Genomic DNA, 21,456 nt, shown 5'->3' on the forward strand with positions numbered 1-21,456 from the left:
TTGTACGGAGGTTGCTCTATGCATTGTAGGATATTTGGAAGGACGCGCTGGTCTCTGCTCACACAAGTAAGAGTAACGCAAACAAACCCTACACCACCATCAATGGGCGAAAACCAAAAATGTCTAAGGATGTTGATAACATCCCCCTAAGGGCAAAGAGGGTAAATCACCCTAGAAACAGAATCACGCCATTACTCTCCAGCACTGCTTGCAGCACTGTTTAGCACGTAGTAGACCCTCAGAAGCAGCTCAAGTCCAAGAGATACCACATCATAGCTGTCTGTCCTCCGGCAAGACGCAACCTTATAATGCCTAAAAGGAGGCTCCTGGTCCCCAGGATCCTCAATCAAAGGGGTTCTGAATTCATGGCACAGGTACCCAGAGATCGGGTCCTCTATACCTTCACAGATGGAGTTGGTAGAGGTGAATCCAACGTGGCAGCTGCAGCTGTAGCTTCCCAAGGAGTTGGTACACTGGGAATGCTCCGGGCAGACCCCGCTCTGGAGGCATTCATTAATGTCTGAAGAGCAGTGGAAGAGAGGGGCCAGGCCAAAGGGTGAGTGTCTGAGCGCACGCGCGTGCACGCACACGCACACGCACGCGCACGCACACGCACACGCACACACACACACACACACACACACGGAAGCAGCTCCGCAGCAGCTGCCCACCAAAGACCCGCCACGCCTGACAGCCTGACAGCATTACCTACACACGCGAAACGACCTCCCTTTGCCGGGATCCAGTCATCTCCGGTGGGAGACGAGAAACCAGGCAAACAGCTGCACTTGTAGCTCCCTGGCAGGTTTCTGCAGACGGAGTGAGGCCCACAGGCTGGGGGGCTTTGAGAACATTCATCTATATCTGGACCGGAAAAAAAGAAGCACACTGGCCAATGGGCTTTGCCTTGGACCACACGTTGTTTCTTCCGGTGGAAAACTGGAAGCGGTTGATGGAAAGAGCCTGTCCCAGGAAGATACCCTGTCTCTCCTCCACATGCCCTTCATTCAACAGACATCGGCTCCATCAAGGAGTCGGTCTGTAGTTCCTCCCCTTGGATCTGAGTCCGGTGGTGGGGACACTGAGCTCGTAAGTACCATGCTAAGTCGTCCAAATAGCATACACTTCCACCTTGTTCTCTTGAGAGTCTCATGTTTTGTTTGTTTGCTTGTTTGCTCGTTGCTTTTTAGGGCCGCCCCCGTGACATATGTATGTTCCCAGGCTAAGGGTCACATCGGATCTATAGCCGCTGGCCTATACCATAGCCAGAGCAACACCAGATCTTTAACCCACTGAACAAGGCCAGGGAACAAACCTGAGTCATCACGGATGCTAAGATCCGTTTCCATTAAGCCGTGATGGGAACTCCGAGATGCTCGTGTTCGACTCAGCCCCCATACTGTGAAGAAGCTCAACCAGCCAAGAAAACCCAGCTCATGTGGAGAACGAAGAACTGCCGCCCACAGCTCTGGCTGAGCACCAGCCAACTGCCAGCAGCAGTTTGCCAGGTGTGTGAGTGAGCCCCCTTCAAAGTGGATTCTCTAGCCCCAGTGAGTCAACTCAGTTCACATTGTGGGGAACAGAGTCAAACCATCCTCACCCAATTCAGCCCAAATAGTAGATTTGCTCAAGAGCAAAATAAATGATGGTTGGTGTCTTAATGCACCATGTTTGCTGTCACTCAGCAATAGATAATCGGAACACTTTGCAAACCCACTTCTAAGGAAGGATTCACTCATTGCAGCACTCACGGAATTGTGCAGCCATTGTACCATGGGGTGGGTCTCCCCAAATCTCCTTCAGCCCTGCTCTGCCAAATCACCCTAAACAAAAACTTGCTACATTTGTCATGCAAATACAACTTCAAGGCAAGTGTTCTATAGCCCTCTCCCAGCAAACCATGTGGTCAACCCATAGAATCATGCGAAAGGAAAAATGATTTTGGGATAAGGCACTAAGTTTCAGGGCAGTTTGACATCCCTTGAGAAGTCTCCAAAATAGCTGGGGCCATTATCTGCACATTTGAAAGCCTCAGGTTTAGAAGACAGTGTGAAAAAGAGAATATCTATAGGTATGACTGGGTCACTATGCTTACAGCAGAAATTGACACAACAGTGTAAATCAACTTTAATAAATTTTTTTTCTCTTTTGTCTTTTTAGGGCCGCACCCACAGCACATGGAGGTTCCCAGGCTAGGGGTCTAATCGGAGCTGTTGCCGCCAGCCCATGCCAGAGCCACAGCAACATGGGATCCGAGCTGCGTGCTCGACCTATACCCACTGAGCGAGGCCAGGGATCGAACCCGCAACCTCATGGTTCCTAGCCAGACTAGTTTCCGCTGCTCCACGACGGGAACTCCCAACTTTAATAAAAATCTTTAAAAAATAAAGAAAGCCTCAGGTTACCCCGAAGCCCAAAAATCAGGTGGAGAGAACCCAGGCAGGCAGGAGCAATTGTATTTTCCCAAGAGGTTGGTACAGGCAGAACTGGCACCACAAGGAGTTGAGTTCCTGGAACATTCATCCCCATCTAAGCAGAAAACCAAAAAGGATGCTGAGGCTACCTACAGCAGAGCAATTCACAGCCCCACCTGGAACTAAAGCCAACGGTTTTCCCAAGCTACAAGGGGCTCACACATTTGCGTCACTATGGAAAGGAAACGCTTGGGGCGTGTTTCTCTCCCTTGCAATTTTCTGATGAGGCCACCCACCTCTCAGGATAAAATCCTCCAAGAGCAGGCAAGGCACTGAGAGTCTGTTCCCAGCTGAGCTCCTCTTTGGCTTCTAATCCCATCTTAATTCACCACCCAGACTCATCGGGCACCTTTAGTGGCTCATTCTCTGCCATCTGTGTTTGCTCAGCCTCTAATTCATTACTCCCCTCTTTCACGGAGGAATGAATCTCAGTTCCCCTCCAAAGAATCACTACATCAGAGAGGAGGGGTAGAGAGAGCCTGGACAGCATCAGTTCAAAGCCTGGCTCTGCCCCTTAGAATCTGTGTGTTGCTGGGGGCTATGGAGTGAATTGTCACCCCAAATTCCTACACTGAAATCCTAACCCTCAGTGAGGTAGTATTAAAATCGGAAAGATGATTAGGTTTAGATGAGGTCATGAGGGTGGGGCCCTTGTGATGGGATCAGTGCCCTTTTAAGAAGAGGGAGAATCATAAGAACTCTCTCTCTCTCTCCCCCCTTCCTCTCTCCCTCTCTCTCCTCTCTCTGCCCTGTGTGAACATAAAAGAAGCTCACTCCAGAAAGAGAGCTCTTTCCAGAAACTGACCATGCCAACACCCTGATCTTGGATTTCCAGCCTCCAGAACTGTGAGATAATAAAGTTCTGTTGTTTCCACCCACCAGCTTATGGTGCTTTATTGTGGCAGCCTGAGCTGACTAATACACTGGACAAGAGGATTCATCTCTGTGTGTCACATCTATGATTATTATGGGACTAATCATAGAACCCACCCCCACAGGGTTGTCCAGAGGGTTCGATAAGATGACAAAGAATCGGAGTTCCTGTTGTGGTGCAGTAGAAATGAATCCGACTAGGAACCATGAGGTTGCAGGTTCGACCCCTGGCCTCGCTCAGCAGGTTAAGGATCCGGCGTTGCCGTGAGCTGTGGTGTAGGTTGCAGGCGCGGCTTGGATCTGGTGTTGCTGTGGCTCTGGCATAGAGTGACAGCTGTAGCTCCGATTGGACCCCTAGCCTGGGAACCTCCATATGCTGTGGGTGCGGCCGTCAAAAGACAAAAGGACGAAAAAAAAAAAAAAGAAGAAGAAGAAGAAGAAGAAGAAGAAGAAGAAGACGGCGACAAAGTGTCTTTAGCCACTCAGAAGAGAACCTGGGATAGAGTGAGGATCCCCAGCCCAGGACAGTGGGTTGAAGGATCAGCGATGCCACAGCAGCAGCATAGGTTGCAATTGCAGCTGGGATCTGATCCCCGGTCCAGGAACTCCTTAAGCCCTGGGGCACCCCCCTAAAAAAATTGAACCCCACCCCCAGCACTCCCTATCTACCTTCCTGCCTTCTTTGATTTCACCTCCTTTAACTATCCCTGACACCCAACAGTTTTCTGCCTTGATTTTGTCCAATCTCTCTCTCTCCCCACAGTAGATAATCAATTCCAGGAGAACAAGTATTTGGGCCTGTATTTCTCACTGCTGCATCCTCCATCCCTAGAATCTGGGCGGGCATACAGTAGGTGCTCAACAAGTATTTTTGAATGAGTGCATGAATGAACGAAGAAATGAATGAATGATTATTGGCTTCAGCTTTGCAACTGAACTCAGCTGAGACTCACCCCAAGTCCTCCCCCAGAGAGTACTGTCTATGCAAAAAGATCGGACCTGATTCCCAAGAGTCCCATGGAGCTACCTCTACACGTCTCTCCGGGGCCCTGGATGCCCATCTTGCCCGTGCTGGATTCAAATCCGGACTTGCAGACACAAGAGTAGCTCCCCACACTGTTGCGGCAAGATGCGTGCTCTGGGCAAGCTCTGGGATTGGCACATTCGTCCACATCTGGTCAGTGGGAATGAAAATCCGGGTCAAGGCAGAGGAAGCAGTGAGGATAGGAGGCTGCATAGGATCAAGGAGGACTCTCATGGCTTCCTTCAAATAACTTATAGGAAAAAGTTCTCAAGGTTGGGTCTGAATTCCCTAGAGCTCAGAGGATCTCCATCTCAGCACCATCAACACTTGGGAACAGATCCTTCTTGGTTGTACGGAGGTTGCTCTATGCATTGTAGGATATTTGGAAGGACGCGCTGGTCTCTGCTCACACAAGTAAGAGTAACGCAAACAAACCCTACACCACCATCAATGGGCGAAAACCAAAAATGTCTAAGGATGTTGATAACATCCCCCTAAGGGCAAAGAGGGTAAATCACCCTAGAAACAGAATCACGCCATTACTCTCCAGCACTGCTTGCAGCACTGTTTAGCACGTAGTAGACCCTCAGAAGCAGCTCAAGTCCAAGAGATACCACATCATAGCTGTCTGTCCTCCGGCAAGACGCAACCTTATAATGCCTAAAAGGAGGCTCCTGGTCCCCAGGATCCTCAATCAAAGGGGTTCTGAATTCATGGCACAGGTACCCAGAGATCGGGTCCTCTATACCTTCACAGATGGAGTTGGTAGAGGTGAATCCAACGTGGCAGCTGCAGCTGTAGCTTCCCAAGGAGTTGGTACACTGGGAATGCTCCGGGCAGACCCCGCTCTGGAGGCATTCATTAATGTCTGAAGAGCAGTGGAAGAGAGGGGCCAGGCCAAAGGGTGAGTGTCTGAGCGCACGCGCGCGCACGCACACGCACGCGCACGCGCACGCACACGCACACGCACACACACACACACACACACACACGGAAGCAGCTCCGCAGCAGCTGCCCACCAAAGACCCGCCACGCCTGACAGCCTGACAGCATTACCTACACACGCGAAACGACCTCCCTTTGCCGGGATCCAGTCATCTCCGGTGGGAGACGAGAAACCAGGCAAACAGCTGCACTTGTAGCTCCCTGGCAGGTTTCTGCAGACGGAGTGAGGCCCACAGGCTGGGGGGCTTTGAGAACATTCATCTATATCTGGACCGGAAAAAAAGAAGCACACTGGCCAATGGGCTTTGCCTTGGACCACACGTTGTTTCTTCCGGTGGAAAACTGGAAGCGGTTGATGGAAAGAGCCTGTCCCAGGAAGATACCCTGTCTCTCCTCCACATGCCCTTCATTCAACAGACATCGGCTCCATCAAGGAGTCGGTCTGTAGTTCCTCCCCTTGGATCTGAGTCCGGTGGTGGGGACACTGAGCTCGTAAGTACCATGCTAAGTCGTCCAAATAGCATACACTTCCACCTTGTTCTCTTGAGAGTCTCATGTTTTGTTTGTTTGCTTGTTTGCTCGTTGCTTTTTAGGGCCGCCCCCGTGACATATGTATGTTCCCAGGCTAAGGGTCACATCGGATCTATAGCCGCTGGCCTATACCATAGCCAGAGCAACACCAGATCTTTAACCCACTGAACAAGGCCAGGGAACAAACCTGAGTCATCACGGATGCTAAGATCCGTTTCCATTAAGCCGTGATGGGAACTCCGAGATGCTCGTGTTCGACTCAGCCCCCATACTGTGAAGAAGCTCAACCAGCCAAGAAAACCCAGCTCATGTGGAGAACGAAGAACTGCCGCCCACAGCTCTGGCTGAGCACCAGCCAACTGCCAGCAGCAGTTTGCCAGGTGTGTGAGTGAGCCCCCTTCAAAGTGGATTCTCTAGCCCCAGTGAGTCAACTCAGTTCACATTGTGGGGAACAGAGTCAAACCATCCTCACCCAATTCAGCCCAAATAGTAGATTTGCTCAAGAGCAAAATAAATGATGGTTGGTGTCTTAATGCACCATGTTTGCTGTCACTCAGCAATAGATAATCGGAACACTTTGCAAACCCACTTCTAAGGAAGGATTCACTCATTGCAGCACTCACGGAATTGTGCAGCCATTGTACCATGGGGTGGGCCTCCCCAAATCTCCTTCAGCCCTGCTCTGCCAAATCACCCTAAACAAAAACTTGCTACATTTGTCATGCAAATACAACTTCAAGGCAAGTGTTCTATAGCCCTCTCCCAGCAAACCATGTGGTCAACCCATAGAATCATGCGAAAGGAAAAATGATTTTGGGATAAGGCACTAAGTTTCAGGGCAGTTTGACATCCCTTGAGAAGTCTCCAAAATAGCTGGGGCCATTATCTGCACATTTGAAAGCCTCAGGTTTAGAAGACAGTGTGAAAAAGAGAATATCTATAGGTATGACTGGGTCACTATGCTTACAGCAGAAATTGACACAACAGTGTAAATCAACTTTAATAAATTTTTTTTCTCTTTTGTCTTTTTAGGGCCGCACCCACAGCACATGGAGGTTCCCAGGCTAGGGGTCTAATCGGAGCTGTTGCCGCCAGCCCATGCCAGAGCCACAGCAACATGGGATCCGAGCTGCGTGCTCGACCTATACCCACTGAGCGAGGCCAGGGATCGAACCCGCAACCTCATGGTTCCTAGCCAGACTAGTTTCCGCTGCTCCACGACGGGAACTCCCAACTTTAATAAAAATCTTTAAAAAATAAAGAAAGCCTCAGGTTACCCCGAAGCCCAAAAATCAGGTGGAGAGAACCCAGGCAGGCAGGAGCAATTGTATTTTCCCAAGAGGTTGGTACAGGCAGAACTGGCACCACAAGGAGTTGAGTTCCTGGAACATTCATCCCCATCTAAGCAGAAAACCAAAAAGGATGCTGAGGCTACCTACAGCAGAGCAATTCACAGCCCCACCTGGAACTAAAGCCAACGGTTTTCCCAAGCTACAAGGGGCTCACACATTTGCGTCACTATGGAAAGGAAACGCTTGGGGCGTGTTTCTCTCCCTTGCAATTTTCTGATGAGGCCACCCACCTCTCAGGATAAAATCCTCCAAGAGCAGGCAAGGCACTGAGAGTCTGTTCCCAGCTGAGCTCCTCTTTGGCTTCTAATCCCATCTTAATTCACCACCCAGACTCATCGGGCACCTTTAGTGGCTCATTCTCTGCCATCTGTGTTTGCTCAGCCTCTAATTCATTACTCCCCTCTTTCACGGAGGAATGAATCTCAGTTCCCCTCCAAAGAATCACTACATCAGAGAGGAGGGGTAGAGAGAGCCTGGACAGCATCAGTTCAAAGCCTGGCTCTGCCCCTTAGAATCTGTGTGTTGCTGGGGGCTATGGAGTGAATTGTCACCCCAAATTCCTACACTGAAATCCTAACCCTCAGTGAGGTAGTATTAAAATCGGAAAGATGATTAGGTTTAGATGAGGTCATGAGGGTGGGGCCCTTGTGATGGGATCAGTGCCCTTTTAAGAAGAGGGAGAATCATAAGAACTCTCTCTCTCTCTCCCCCCTTCCTCTCTCCCTCTCTCTCCTCTCTCTGCCCTGTGTGAACATAAAAGAAGCTCACTCCAGAAAGAGAGCTCTTTCCAGAAACTGACCATGCCAACACCCTGATCTTGGATTTCCAGCCTCCAGAACTGTGAGATAATAAAGTTCTGTTGTTTCCACCCACCAGCTTATGGTGCTTTATTGTGGCAGCCTGAGCTGACTAATACACTGGACAAGAGGATTCATCTCTGTGTGTCACATCTATGATTATTATGGGACTAATCATAGAACCCACCCCCACAGGGTTGTCCAGAGGGTTCGATAAGATGACAAAGAATCGGAGTTCCTGTTGTGGTGCAGTAGAAATGAATCCGACTAGGAACCATGAGGTTGCAGGTTCGACCCCTGGCCTCGCTCAGCGGGTTAAGGATCCGGCGTTGCCGTGAGCTGTGGTGTAGGTTGCAGGCGCGGCTTGGATCTGGTGTTGCTGTGGCTCTGGCATAGAGTGACAGCTGTAGCTCCGATTGGACCCCTAGCCTGGGAACCTCCATATGCTGTGGGTGCGGCCGTCAAAAGACAAAAGGACGAAAAAAAAAAAAAAGAAGAAGAAGAAGAAGAAGAAGAAGAAGAAGAAGACGGCGACAAAGTGTCTTTAGCCACTCAGAAGAGAACCTGGGATAGAGTGAGGATCCCCAGCCCAGGACAGTGGGTTGAAGGATCAGCGATGCCACAGCAGCAGCATAGGTTGCAATTGCAGCTGGGATCTGATCCCCGGTCCAGGAACTCCTTAAGCCCTGGGGCACCCCCCTAAAAAAATTGAACCCCACCCCCAGCACTCCCTATCTACCTTCCTGCCTTCTTTGATTTCACCTCCTTTAACTATCCCTGACACCCAACAGTTTTCTGCCTTGATTTTGTCCAATCTCTCTCTCTCCCCACAGTAGATAATCAATTCCAGGAGAACAAGTATTTGGGCCTGTATTTCTCACTGCTGCATCCTCCATCCCTAGAATCTGGGCGGGCATACAGTAGGTGCTCAACAAGTATTTTTGAATGAGTGCATGAATGAACGAAGAAATGAATGAATGATTATTGGCTTCAGCTTTGCAACTGAACTCAGCTGAGACTCACCCCAAGTCCTCCCCCAGAGAGTACTGTCTATGCAAAAAGATCGGACCTGATTCCCAAGAGTCCCATGGAGCTACCTCTACACGTCTCTCCGGGGCCCTGGATGCCCATCTTGCCCGTGCTGGATTCAAATCCGGACTTGCAGACACAAGAGTAGCTCCCCACACTGTTGCGGCAAGATGCGTGCTCTGGGCAAGCTCTGGGATTGGCACATTCGTCCACATCTGGTCAGTGGGAATGAAAATCCGGGTCAAGGCAGAGGAAGCAGTGAGGATAGGAGGCTGCATAGGATCAAGGAGGACTCTCATGGCTTCCTTCAAATAACTTATAGGAAAAAGTTCTCAAGGTTGGGTCTGAATTCCCTAGAGCTCAGAGGATCTCCATCTCAGCACCATCAACACTTGGGAACAGATCCTTCTTGGTTGTACGGAGGTTGCTCTATGCATTGTAGGATATTTGGAAGGACGCGCTGGTCTCTGCTCACACAAGTAAGAGTAACGCAAACAAACCCTACACCACCATCAATGGGCGAAAACCAAAAATGTCTAAGGATGTTGATAACATCCCCCTAAGGGCAAAGAGGGTAAATCACCCTAGAAACAGAATCACGCCATTACTCTCCAGCACTGCTTGCAGCACTGTTTAGCACGTAGTAGACCCTCAGAAGCAGCTCAAGTCCAAGAGATACCACATCATAGCTGTCTGTCCTCCGGCAAGACGCAACCTTATAATGCCTAAAAGGAGGCTCCTGGTCCCCAGGATCCTCAATCAAAGGGGTTCTGAATTCATGGCACAGGTACCCAGAGATCGGGTCCTCTATACCTTCACAGATGGAGTTGGTAGAGGTGAATCCAACGTGGCAGCTGCAGCTGTAGCTTCCCAAGGAGTTGGTACACTGGGAATGCTCCGGGCAGACCCCGCTCTGGAGGCATTCATTAATGTCTGAAGAGCAGTGGAAGAGAGGGGCCAGGCCAAAGGGTGAGTGTCTGAGCGCACGCGCGTGCACGCACACGCACGCGCACGCACACGCACACGCACACACACACACACACACACACACACACACGGAAGCAGCTCCGCAGCAGCTGCCCACCAAAGACCCGCCACGCCTGACAGCCTGACAGCATTACCTACACACGCGAAACGACCTCCCTTTGCCGGGATCCAGTCATCTCCGGTGGGAGACGAGAAACCAGGCAAACAGCTGCACTTGTAGCTCCCTGGCAGGTTTCTGCAGACGGAGTGAGGCCCACAGGCTGGGGGGCTTTGAGAACATTCATCTATATCTGGACCGGAAAAAAAGAAGCACACTGGCCAATGGGCTTTGCCTTGGACCACACGTTGTTTCTTCCGGTGGAAAACTGGAAGCGGTTGATGGAAAGAGCCTGTCCCAGGAAGATACCCTGTCTCTCCTCCACATGCCCTTCATTCAACAGACATCGGCTCCATCAAGGAGTCGGTCTGTAGTTCCTCCCCTTGGATCTGAGTCCGGTGGTGGGGACACTGAGCTCGTAAGTACCATGCTAAGTCGTCCAAATAGCATACACTTCCACCTTGTTCTCTTGAGAGTCTCATGTTTTGTTTGTTTGCTTGTTTGCTCGTTGCTTTTTAGGGCCGCCCCCGTGACATATGTATGTTCCCAGGCTAAGGGTCACATCGGATCTATAGCCGCTGGCCTATACCATAGCCAGAGCAACACCAGATCTTTAACCCACTGAACAAGGCCAGGGAACAAACCTGAGTCATCACGGATGCTAAGATCCGTTTCCATTAAGCCGTGATGGGAACTCCGAGATGCTCGTGTTCGACTCAGCCCCCATACTGTGAAGAAGCTCAACCAGCCAAGAAAACCCAGCTCATGTGGAGAACGAAGAACTGCCGCCCACAGCTCTGGCTGAGCACCAGCCAACTGCCAGCAGCAGTTTGCCAGGTGTGTGAGTGAGCCCCCTTCAAAGTGGATTCTCTAGCCCCAGTGAGTCAACTCAGTTCACATTGTGGGGAACAGAGTCAAACCATCCTCACCCAATTCAGCCCAAATAGTAGATTTGCTCAAGAGCAAAATAAATGATGGTTGGTGTCTTAATGCACCATGTTTGCTGTCACTCAGCAATAGATAATCGGAACACTTTGCAAACCCACTTCTAAGGAAGGATTCACTCATTGCAGCACTCACGGAATTGTGCAGCCATTGTACCATGGGGTGGGCCTCCCCAAATCTCCTTCAGCCCTGCTCTGCCAAATCACCCTAAACAAAAACTTGCTACATTTGTCATGCAAATACAACTTCAAGGCAAGTGTTCTATAGCCCTCTCCCAGCAAACCATGTGGTCAACCCATAGAATCATGCGAAAGGAAAAATGATTTTGGGATAAGGCACTAAGTTTCAGGGCAGTTTGACATCCCTTGAGAAGTCTCCAAAATAGCTGGGGCCATTATCTGCACATTTGAAAGCCTCAGGTTTAGAAGACAGTGTGAAAAAGAGAATATCTATAGGTATGACTGGGTCACTATGCTTACAGCAGAAATTGACACAACAGTGTAAATCAACTTTAATAAATTTTTTTTCTCTTTTGTCTTTTTAGGGCCGCACCCACAGCACATGGAGGTTCCCAGGCTAGGGGTCTAATCGGAGCTGTTGCCGCCAGCCCATGCCAGAGCCACAGCAACATGGGATCCGAGCTGCGTGCTCGACCTATACCCACTGAGCGAGGCCAGGGATCGAACCCGCAACCTCATGGTTCCTAGCCAGACTAGTTTCCGCTGCTCCACGACGGGAACTCCCAACTTTAATAAAAATCTTTAAAAAATAAAGAAAGCCTCAGGTTACCCCGAAGCCCAAAAATCAGGTGGAGAGAACCCAGGCAGGCAGGAGCAATTGTATTTTCCCAAGAGGTTGGTACAGGCAGAACTGGCACCACAAGGAGTTGAGTTCCTGGAACATTCATCCCCATCTAAGCAGAAAACCAAAAAGGATGCTGAGGCTACCTACAGCAGAGCAATTCACAGCCCCACCTGGAACTAAAGCCAACGGTTTTCCCAAGCTACAAGGGGCTCACACATTTGCGTCACTATGGAAAGGAAACGCTTGGGGCGTGTTTCTCTCCCTTGCAATTTTCTGATGAGGCCACCCACCTCTCAGGATAAAATCCTCCAAGAGCAGGCAAGGCACTGAGAGTCTGTTCCCAGCTGAGCTCCTCTTTGGCTTCTAATCCCATCTTAATTCACCACCCAGACTCATCGGGCACCTTTAGTGGCTCATTCTCTGCCATCTGTGTTTGCTCAGCCTCTAATTCATTACTCCCCTCTTTCACGGAGGAATGAATCTCAGTTCCCCTCCAAAGAATCACTACATCAGAGAGGAGGGGTAGAGAGAGCCTGGACAGCATCAGTTCAAAGCCTGGCTCTGCCCCTTAGAATCTGTGTGTTGCTGGGGGCTATGGAGTGAATTGTCACCCCAAATTCCTACACTGAAATCCTAACCCTCAGTGAGGTAGTATTAAAATCGGAAAGATGATTAGGTTTAGATGAGGTCATGAGGGTGGGGCCCTTGTGATGGGATCAGTGCCCTTTTAAGAAGAGGGAGAATCATAAGAACTCTCTCTCTCTCTCCCCCCTTCCTCTCTCCCTCTCTCTCCTCTCTCTGCCCTGTGTGAACATAAAAGAAGCTCACTCCAGAAAGAGAGCTCTTTCCAGAAACTGACCATGCCAACACCCTGATCTTGGATTTCCAGCCTCCAGAACTGTGAGATAATAAAGTTCTGTTGTTTCCACCCACCAGCTTATGGTGCTTTATTGTGGCAGCCTGAGCTGACTAATACACTGGACAAGAGGATTCATCTCTGTGTGTCACATCTATGATTATTATGGGACTAATCATAGAACCCACCCCCACAGGGTTGTCCAGAGGGTTCGATAAGATGACAAAGAATCGGAGTTCCTGTTGTGGTGCAGTAGAAATGAATCCGACTAGGAACCATGAGGTTGCAGGTTCGACCCCTGGCCTCGCTCAGCGGGTTAAGGATCCGGCGTTGCCGTGAGCTGTGGTGTAGGTTGCAGGCGCGGCTTGGATCTGGTGTTGCTGTGGCTCTGGCATAGAGTGACAGCTGTAGCTCCGATTGGACCCCTAGCCTGGGAACCTCCATATGCTGTGGGTGCGGCCGTCAAAAGACAAAAGGACGAAAAAAAAAAAAAAGAAGAAGAAGAAGAAGAAGAAGAAGAAGAAGAAGACGGCGACAAAGTGTCTTTAGCCACTCAGAAGAGAACCTGGGATAGAGTGAGGATCCCCAGCCCAGGACAGTGGGTTGAAGGATCAGCGATGCCACAGCAGCAGCATAGGTTGCAATTGCAGCTGGGATCTGATCCCCGGTCCAGGAACTCCTTAAGCCCTGGGGCACCCCCCTAAAAAAATTGAACCCCACCCCCAGCACTCCCTATCTACCTTCCTGCCTTCTTTGATTTCACCTCCTTTAACTATCCCTGACACCCAACAGTTTTCTGCCTTGATTTTGTCCAATCTCTCTCTCTCCCCACAGTAGATAATCAATTCCAGGAGAACAAGTATTTGGGCCTGTATTTCTCACTGCTGCATCCTCCATCCCTAGAATCTGGGCGGGCATACAGTAGGTGCTCAACAAGTATTTTTGAATGAGTGCATGAATGAACGAAGAAATGAATGAATGATTATTGGCTTCAGCTTTGCAACTGAACTCAGCTGAGACTCACCCCAAGTCCTCCCCCAGAGAGTACTGTCTATGCAAAAAGATCGGACCTGATTCCCAAGAGTCCCATGGAGCTACCTCTACACGTCTCTCCGGGGCCCTGGATGCCCATCTTGCCCGTGCTGGATTCAAATCCGGACTTGCAGACACAAGAGTAGCTCCCCACACTGTTGCGGCAAGATGCGTGCTCTGGGCAAGCTCTGGGATTGGCACATTCGTCCACATCTGGTCAGTGGGAATGAAAATCCGGGTCAAGGCAGAGGAAGCAGTGAGGATAGGAGGCTGCATAGGATCAAGGAGGACTCTCATGGCTTCCTTCAAATAACTTATAGGAAAAAGTTCTCAAGGTTGGGTCTGAATTCCCTAGAGCTCAGAGGATCTCCATCTCAGCACCATCAACACTTGGGAACAGATCCTTCTTGGTTGTACGGAGGTTGCTCTATGCATTGTAGGATATTTGGAAGGACGCGCTGGTCTCTGCTCACACAAGTAAGAGTAACGCAAACAAACCCTACACCACCATCAATGGGCGAAAACCAAAAATGTCTAAGGATGTTGATAACATCCCCCTAAGGGCAAAGAGGGTAAATCACCCTAGAAACAGAATCACGCCATTACTCTCCAGCACTGCTTGCAGCACTGTTTAGCACGTAGTAGACCCTCAGAAGCAGCTCAAGTCCAAGAGATACCACATCATAGCTGTCTGTCCTCCGGCAAGACGCAACCTTATAATGCCTAAAAGGAGGCTCCTGGTCCCCAGGATCCTCAATCAAAGGGGTTCTGAATTCATGGCACAGGTACCCAGAGATCGGGTCCTCTATACCTTCACAGATGGAGTTGGTAGAGGTGAATCCAACGTGGCAGCTGCAGCTGTAGCTTCCCAAGGAGTTGGTACACTGGGAATGCTCCGGGCAGACCCCGCTCTGGAGGCATTCATTAATGTCTGAAGAGCAGTGGAAGAGAGGGGCCAGGCCAAAGGGTGAGTGTCTGAGCGCACGCGCGTGCACGCACACGCACACGCACGCGCACGCACACGCACACACACACACACACACACACACACACGGAAGCAGCTCCGCAGCAGCTGCCCACCAAAGACCCGCCACGCCTGACAGCCTGACAGCATTACCTACACACGCGAAACGACCTCCCTTTGCCGGGATCCAGTCATCTCCGGTGGGAGACGAGAAACCAGGCAAACAGCTGCACTTGTAGCTCCCTGGCAGGTTTCTGCAGACGGAGTGAGGCCCACAGGCTGGGGGGCTTTGAGAACATTCATCTATATCTGGACCGGAAAAAAAGAAGCACACTGGCCAATGGGCTTTGCCTTGGACCACACGTTGTTTCTTCCGGTGGAAAACTGGAAGCGGTTGATGGAAAGAGCCTGTCCCAGGAAGATACCCTGTCTCTCCTCCACATGCCCTTCATTCAACAGACATCGGCTCCATCAAGGAGTCGGTCTGTAGTTCCTCCCCTTGGATCTGAGTCCGGTGGTGGGGACACTGAGCTCGTAAGTACCATGCTAAGTCGTCCAAATAGCATACACTTCCACCTTGTTCTCTTGAGAGTCTCATGTTTTGTTTGTTTGCTTGTTTGCTCGTTGCTTTTTAGGGCCGCCCCCGTGACATATGTATGTTCCCAGGCTAAGGGTCACATCGGATCTATAGCCGCTGGCCTATACCATAGCCAGAGCAACACCAGATCTTTAACCCACTGAACAAGGCCAGGGAACAAACCTGAGTCATCACGGATGCTAAGATCCGTTTCCATTAAGCCGTGATGGGAACTCCGAGATGCTCGTGTTCGACTCAGCCCCCATACTGTGAAGAAGCTCAACCAGCCAAGAAAACCCAGCTCATGTGGAGAACGAAGAACTGCCGCCCACAGCTCTGGCTGAGCACCAGCCAACTGCCAGCAGCAGTTTGCCAGGTGTGTGAGTGAGCCCCCTTCAAAGTGGATTCTCTAGCCCCAGTGAGTCAACTCAGTTCACATTGTGGGGAACAGAGTCAAACCATCCTCACCCAATTCAGCCCAAATAGTAGATTTGCTCAAGAGCAAAATAAATGATGGTTGGTGTCTTAATGCACCATGTTTGCTGTCACTCAGCAATAGATAATCGGAACACTTTGCAAACCCACTTCTAAGGAAGGATTCACTCATTGCAGCACTCACGGAATTGTGCAGCCATTGTACCATGGGGTGGGTCTCCCCAAATCTCCTTCAGCCCTGCTCTGCCAAATCACCCTAAACAAAAACTTGCTACATTTGTCATGCAAATACAACTTCAAGGCAAGTGTTCTATAGCCCTCTCCCAGCAAACCATGTGGTCAACCCATAGAATCATGCGAAAGGAAAAATGATTTTGGGATAAGGCACTAAGTTTCAGGGCAGTTTGACATCCCTTGAGAAGTCTCCAAAATAGCTGGGGCCATTATCTGCACATTTGAAAGCCTCAGGTTTAGAAGACAGTGTGAAAAAGAGAATATCTATAGGTATGACTGGGTCACTATGCTTACAGCAGAAATTGACACAACAGTGTAAATCAACTTTAATAAATTTTTTTTCTCTTTTGTCTTTTTAGGGCCGCACCCACAGCACATGGAGGTTCCCAGGCTAGGGGTCTAATCGGAGCTGTTGCCGCCAGCCCATGCCAGAGCCACAGCAACATGGGATCCGAGCTGCGTGCTCGACCTATACCCACTGAGCGAGGCCAGGGATCGAACCCGCAACCTCATGGTTCCTAGCCAGACTAGTTTCCGCTGCTCCACGACGGGAACTCCCAACTTTAATAAAAATCTTTAAAAAATAAAGAAAGCCTCAGGTTACCCCGAAGCCCAAAAATCAGGTGGAGAGAACCCAGGCAGGCAGGAGCAATTGTATTTTCCCAAGAGGTTGGTACAGGCAGAACTGGCACCACAAGGAGTTGAGTTCCTGGAACATTCATCCCCATCTAAGCAGAAAACCAAAAAGGATGCTGAGGCTACCTACAGCAGAGCAATTCACAGCCCCACCTGGAACTAAAGCCAACGGTTTTCCCAAGCTACAAGGGGCTCACACATTTGCGTCACTATGGAAAGGAAACGCTTGGGGCGTGTTTCTCTCCCTTGCAATTTTCTGATGAGGCCACCCACCTCTCAGGATAAAATCCTCCAAGAGCAGGCAAGGCACTGAGAGTCTGTTCCCAGCTGAGCTCCTCTTTGGCTTCTAATCCCATCTTAATTCACCACCCAGACTCATCGGGCACCTTTAGTGGCTCATTCTCTGCCATCTGTGTTTGCTCAGCCTCTAATTCATTACTCCCCTCTTTCACGGAGGAATGAATCTCAGTTCCCCTCCAAAGAATCACTACATCAGAGAGGAGGGGTAGAGAGAGCCTGGACAGCATCAGTTCAAAGCCTGGCTCTGCCCCTTAGAATCTGTGTGTTGCTGGGGGCTATGGAGTGAATTGTCACCCCAAATTCCTACACTGAAATCCTAACCCTCAGTGAGGTAGTATTAAAATCGGAAAGATGATTAGGTTTAGATGAGGTCATGAGGGTGGGGCCCTTGTGATGGGATCAGTGCCCTTTTAAGAAGAGGGAGAATCATAAGAACTCTCTCTCTCTCTCCCCCCTTCCTCTCTCCCTCTCTCTCCTCTCTCTGCCCTGTGTGAACATAAAAGAAGCTCACTCCAGAAAGAGAGCTCTTTCCAGAAACTGACCATGCCAACACCCTGATCTTGGATTTCCAGCCTCCAGAACTGTGAGATAATAAAGTTCTGTTGTTTCCACCCACCAGCTTATGGTGCTTTATTGTGGCAGCCTGAGCTGACTAATACACTGGACAAGAGGATTCATCTCTGTGTGTCACATCTATGATTATTATGGGACTAATCATAGAACCCACCCCCACAGGGTTGTCCAGAGGGTTCGATAAGATGACAAAGAATCGGAGTTCCTGTTGTGGTGCAGTAGAAATGAATCCGACTAGGAACCATGAGGTTGCAGGTTCGACCCCTGGCCTCGCTCAGCGGGTTAAGGATCCGGCGTTGCCGTGAGCTGTGGTGTAGGTTGCAGGCGCGGCTTGGATCTGGTGTTGCTGTGGCTCTGGCATAGAGTGACAGCTGTAGCTCCGATTGGACCCCTAGCCTGGGAACCTCCATATGCTGTGGGTGCGGCCGTCAAAAGACAAAAGGACGAAAAAAAAAAAAAAAGAAGAAGAAGAAGAAGAAGAAGAAGAAGACGGCGACAAAGTGTCTTTAGCCACTCAGAAGAGAACCTGGGATAGAGTGAGGATCCCCAGCCCAGGACAGTGGGTTGAAGGATCAGCGATGCCACAGCAGCAGCATAGGTTGCAATTGCAGCTGGGATCTGATCCCCGGTCCAGGAACTCCTTAAGCCCTGGGGCACCCCCCTAAAAAAATTGAACCCCACCCCCAGCACTCCCTATCTACCTTCCTGCCTTCTTTGATTTCACCTCCTTTAACTATCCCTGACACCCAACAGTTTTCTGCCTTGATTTTGTCCAATCTCTCTCTCTCCCCACAGTAGATAATCAATTCCAGGAGAACAAGTATTTGGGCCTGTATTTCTCACTGCTGCATCCTCCATCCCTAGAATCTGGGCGGGCATACAGTAGGTGCTCAACAAGTATTTTTGAATGAGTGCATGAATGAACGAAGAAATGAATGAATGATTATTGGCTTCAGCTTTGCAACTGAACTCAGCTGAGACTCACCCCAAGTCCTCCCCCAGAGAGTACTGTCTATGCAAAAAGATCGGACCTGATTCCCAAGAGTCCCATGGAGCTACCTCTACACGTCTCTCCGGGGCCCTGGATGCCCATCTTGCCCGTGCTGGATTCAAATCCGGACTTGCAGACACAAGAGTAGCTCCCCACACTGTTGCGGCAAGATGCGTGCTCTGGGCAAGCTCTGGGATTGGCACATTCGTCCACATCTGGTCAGTGGGAATGAAAATCCGGGTCAAGGCAGAGGAAGCAGTGAGGATAGGAGGCTGCATAGGATCAAGGAGGACTCTCATGGCTTCCTTCAAATAACTTATAGGAAAAAGTTCTCAAGGTTGGGTCTGAATTCCCTAGAGCTCAGAGGATCTCCATCTCAGCACCATCAACACTTGGGAACAGATCCTTCTTGGTTGTACGGAGGTTGCTCTATGCATTGTAGGATATTTGGAAGGACGCGCTGGTCTCTGCTCACACAAGTAAGAGTAACGCAAACAAACCCTACACCACCATCAATGGGCGAAAACCAAAAATGTCTAAGGATGTTGATAACATCCCCCTAAGGGCAAAGAGGGTAAATCACCCTAGAAACAGAATCACGCCATTACTCTCCAGCACTGCTTGCAGCACTGTTTAGCACGTAGTAGACCCTCAGAAGCAGCTCAAGTCCAAGAGATACCACATCATAGCTGTCTGTCCTCCGGCAAGACGCAACCTTATAATGCCTAAAAGGAGGCTCCTGGTCCCCAGGATCCTCAATCAAAGGGGTTCTGAATTCATGGCACAGGTACCCAGAGATCGGGTCCTCTATACCTTCACAGATGGAGTTGGTAGAGGTGAATCCAACGTGGCAGCTGCAGCTGTAGCTTCCCAAGGAGTTGGTACACTGGGAATGCTCCGGGCAGACCCCGCTCTGGAGGCATTCATTAATGTCTGAAGAGCAGTGGAAGAGAGGGGCCAGGCCAAAGGGTGAGTGTCTGAGCGCACGCGCGTGCACGCACACGCACGCGCACGCACACGCACACGCACACACACACACACACACACACACACGGAAGCAGCTCCGCAGCAGCTGCCCACCAAAGACCCGCCACGCCTGACAGCCTGACAGCATTACCTACACACGCGAAACGACCTCCCTTTGCCGGGATCCAGTCATCTCCGGTGGGAGACGAGAAACCAGGCAAACAGCTGCACTTGTAGCTCCCTGGCAGGTTTCTGCAGACGGAGTGAGGCCCACAGGCTGGGGGGCTTTGAGAACATTCATCTATATCTGGACCGGAAAAAAAGAAGCACACTGGCCAATGGGCTTTGCCTTGGACCACACGTTGTTTCTTCCGGTGGAAAACTGGAAGCGGTTGATGGAAAGAGCCTGTCCCAGGAAGATACCCTGTCTCTCCTCCACATGCCCTTCATTCAACAGACATCGGCTCCATCAAGGAGTCGGTCTGTAGTTCCTCCCCTTGGATCTGAGTCCGGTGGTGGGGACACTGAGCTCGTAAGTACCATGCTAAGTCGTCCAAATAGCATACACTTCCACCTTGTTCTCTTGAGAGTCTCATGTTTTGTTTGTTTGCTTGTTTGCTCGTTGCTTTTTAGGGCCGCCCCCGTGACATATGTATGTTCCCAGGCTAAGGGTCACATCGGATCTATAGCCGCTGGCCTATACCATAGCCAGAGCAACACCAGATCTTTAACCCACTGAACAAGGCCAGGGAACAAACCTGAGTCATCACGGATGCTAAGATCCGTTTCCATTAAGCCGTGATGGGAACTCCGAGATGCTCGTGTTCGACTCAGCCCCCATACTGTGAAGAAGCTCAACCAGCCAAGAAAACCCAGCTCATGTGGAGAACGAAGAACTGCCGCCCACAGCTCTGGCTGAGCACCAGCCAACTGCCAGCAGCAGTTTGCCAGGTGTGTGAGTGAGCCCCCTTCAAAGTGGATTCTCTAGCCCCAGTGAGTCAACTCAGTTCACATTGTGGGGAACAGAGTCAAACCATCCTCACCCAATTCAGCCCAAATAGTAGATTTGCTCAAGAGCAAAATAAATGATGGTTGGTGTCTTAATGCACCATGTTTGCTGTCACTCAGCAATAGATAATCGGAACACTTTGCAAACCCACTTCTAAGGAAGGATTCACTCATTGCAGCACTCACGGAATTGTGCAGCCATTGTACCATGGGGTGGGCCTCCCCAAATCTCCTTCAGCCCTGCTCTGCCAAATCACCCTAAACAAAAACTTGCTACATTTGTCATGCAAATACAACTTCAAGGCAAGTGTTCTATAGCCCTCTCCCAGCAAACCATGTGATCAACCCATAGAATCATGCGAAAGGAAAAATGATTTTGGGATAAGGCACTAAGTTTCAGGGCAGTTTGACATCCCTTGAGAAGTCTCCAAAATAGCTGGGGCCATTATCTGCACATTTGAAAGCCTCAGGTTTAGAAGACAGTGTGAAAAAAAGAATATCTATAGGTATGACCGGGTCACTATGCTTACAGCAGAAATTGACACAACAGTGTAAATCAACTTTAATAAATTTTTTTTCTCTTTTGTCTTTTTAGGGCCGCACCCACAGCACATGGAGGTTCCCAGGCTAGGGGTCTAATCGGAGCTGTTGCCGCCAGCCCATGCCAGAGCCACAGCAACATGGGATCCGAGCTGCGTGCTCGACCTATACCCACTGAGCGAGGCCAGGGATCGAACCCGCAACCTCATGGTTCCTAGCCAGACTAGTTTCCGCTGCTCCACGACGGGAACTCCCAACTTTAATAAAAATCTTTAAAAAATAAAGAAAGCCTCAGGTTACCCCGAAGCCCAAAAATCAGGTGGAGAGAACCCAGGCAGGCAGGAGCAATTGTATTTTCCCAAGAGGTTGGTACAGGCAGAACTGGCACCACAAGGAGTTGAGTTCCTGGAACATTCATCCCCATCTAAGCAGAAAACCAAAAAGGATGCTGAGGCTACCTACAGCAGAGCAATTCACAGCCCCACC

The 21,456-nt window shown here is 50.1% G+C and overlaps 1 protein-coding gene across 9 annotated transcripts in view; it reads right to left on the bottom strand.

Moving 5' to 3' along the window:
• ADGRE1 (adhesion G protein-coupled receptor E1) overlaps window positions 1-21,456 on the bottom strand; it is an 88,847-nt gene that overhangs the window by 50,711 nt on the left and 16,680 nt on the right. For 3 of the 9 annotated variants that reach the window (XR_014836323.1, XM_021083952.2, NM_001435279.1), the window contains exons 6-19: window positions 19,574-19,729; window positions 19,270-19,389; window positions 18,525-18,671; window positions 14,864-15,019; window positions 14,558-14,677; window positions 13,813-13,959; window positions 10,147-10,302; window positions 9,839-9,958; window positions 9,094-9,240; window positions 5,428-5,583; window positions 5,120-5,239; window positions 4,375-4,521; window positions 709-864; window positions 401-520 (exon numbers count right to left, since the gene is read on the bottom strand). The exons of 2 other annotated variants lie outside the window; for them this stretch is intronic. Coding sequence is in view for 5 of the 7 variants with exons in the window: in XM_021083952.2 (XP_020939611.1) it covers window positions 401-520; window positions 709-864; window positions 4,375-4,521; window positions 5,120-5,239; window positions 5,428-5,583; window positions 9,094-9,240; window positions 9,839-9,958; window positions 10,147-10,302; window positions 13,813-13,959; window positions 14,558-14,677; window positions 14,864-15,019; window positions 18,525-18,671; window positions 19,270-19,389; window positions 19,574-19,729 (1,968 nt within the window). In the remaining 2 variants the exon portion in view is untranslated. Of the gene's footprint in view, window positions 1-205; window positions 521-708; window positions 865-4,374; window positions 4,522-5,119; window positions 5,240-5,427; window positions 5,584-9,093; window positions 9,241-9,838; window positions 9,959-10,146; window positions 10,303-13,812; window positions 13,960-14,557; window positions 14,678-14,863; window positions 15,020-18,524; window positions 18,672-19,269; window positions 19,390-19,573; window positions 19,730-21,456 lie in introns of those variants that run through there. 4 more of the 9 variants (XM_085009380.1, XM_021083973.2, XM_085009385.1 and 1 more) reach the window with 4 other exon arrangements.

The sequence above is a fragment of the Sus scrofa genome, chromosome 2, assembly GCF_054392235.1.
Source record: "Sus scrofa isolate SSC_HxYL_T2T_F1_AM1 chromosome 2, Sscrofa_HxYL_maternal_Yorkshire_Landrace_v2.0, whole genome shotgun sequence".
In the NCBI taxonomy this organism is placed as follows: Eukaryota; Metazoa; Chordata; class Mammalia; order Artiodactyla; family Suidae; genus Sus; species Sus scrofa.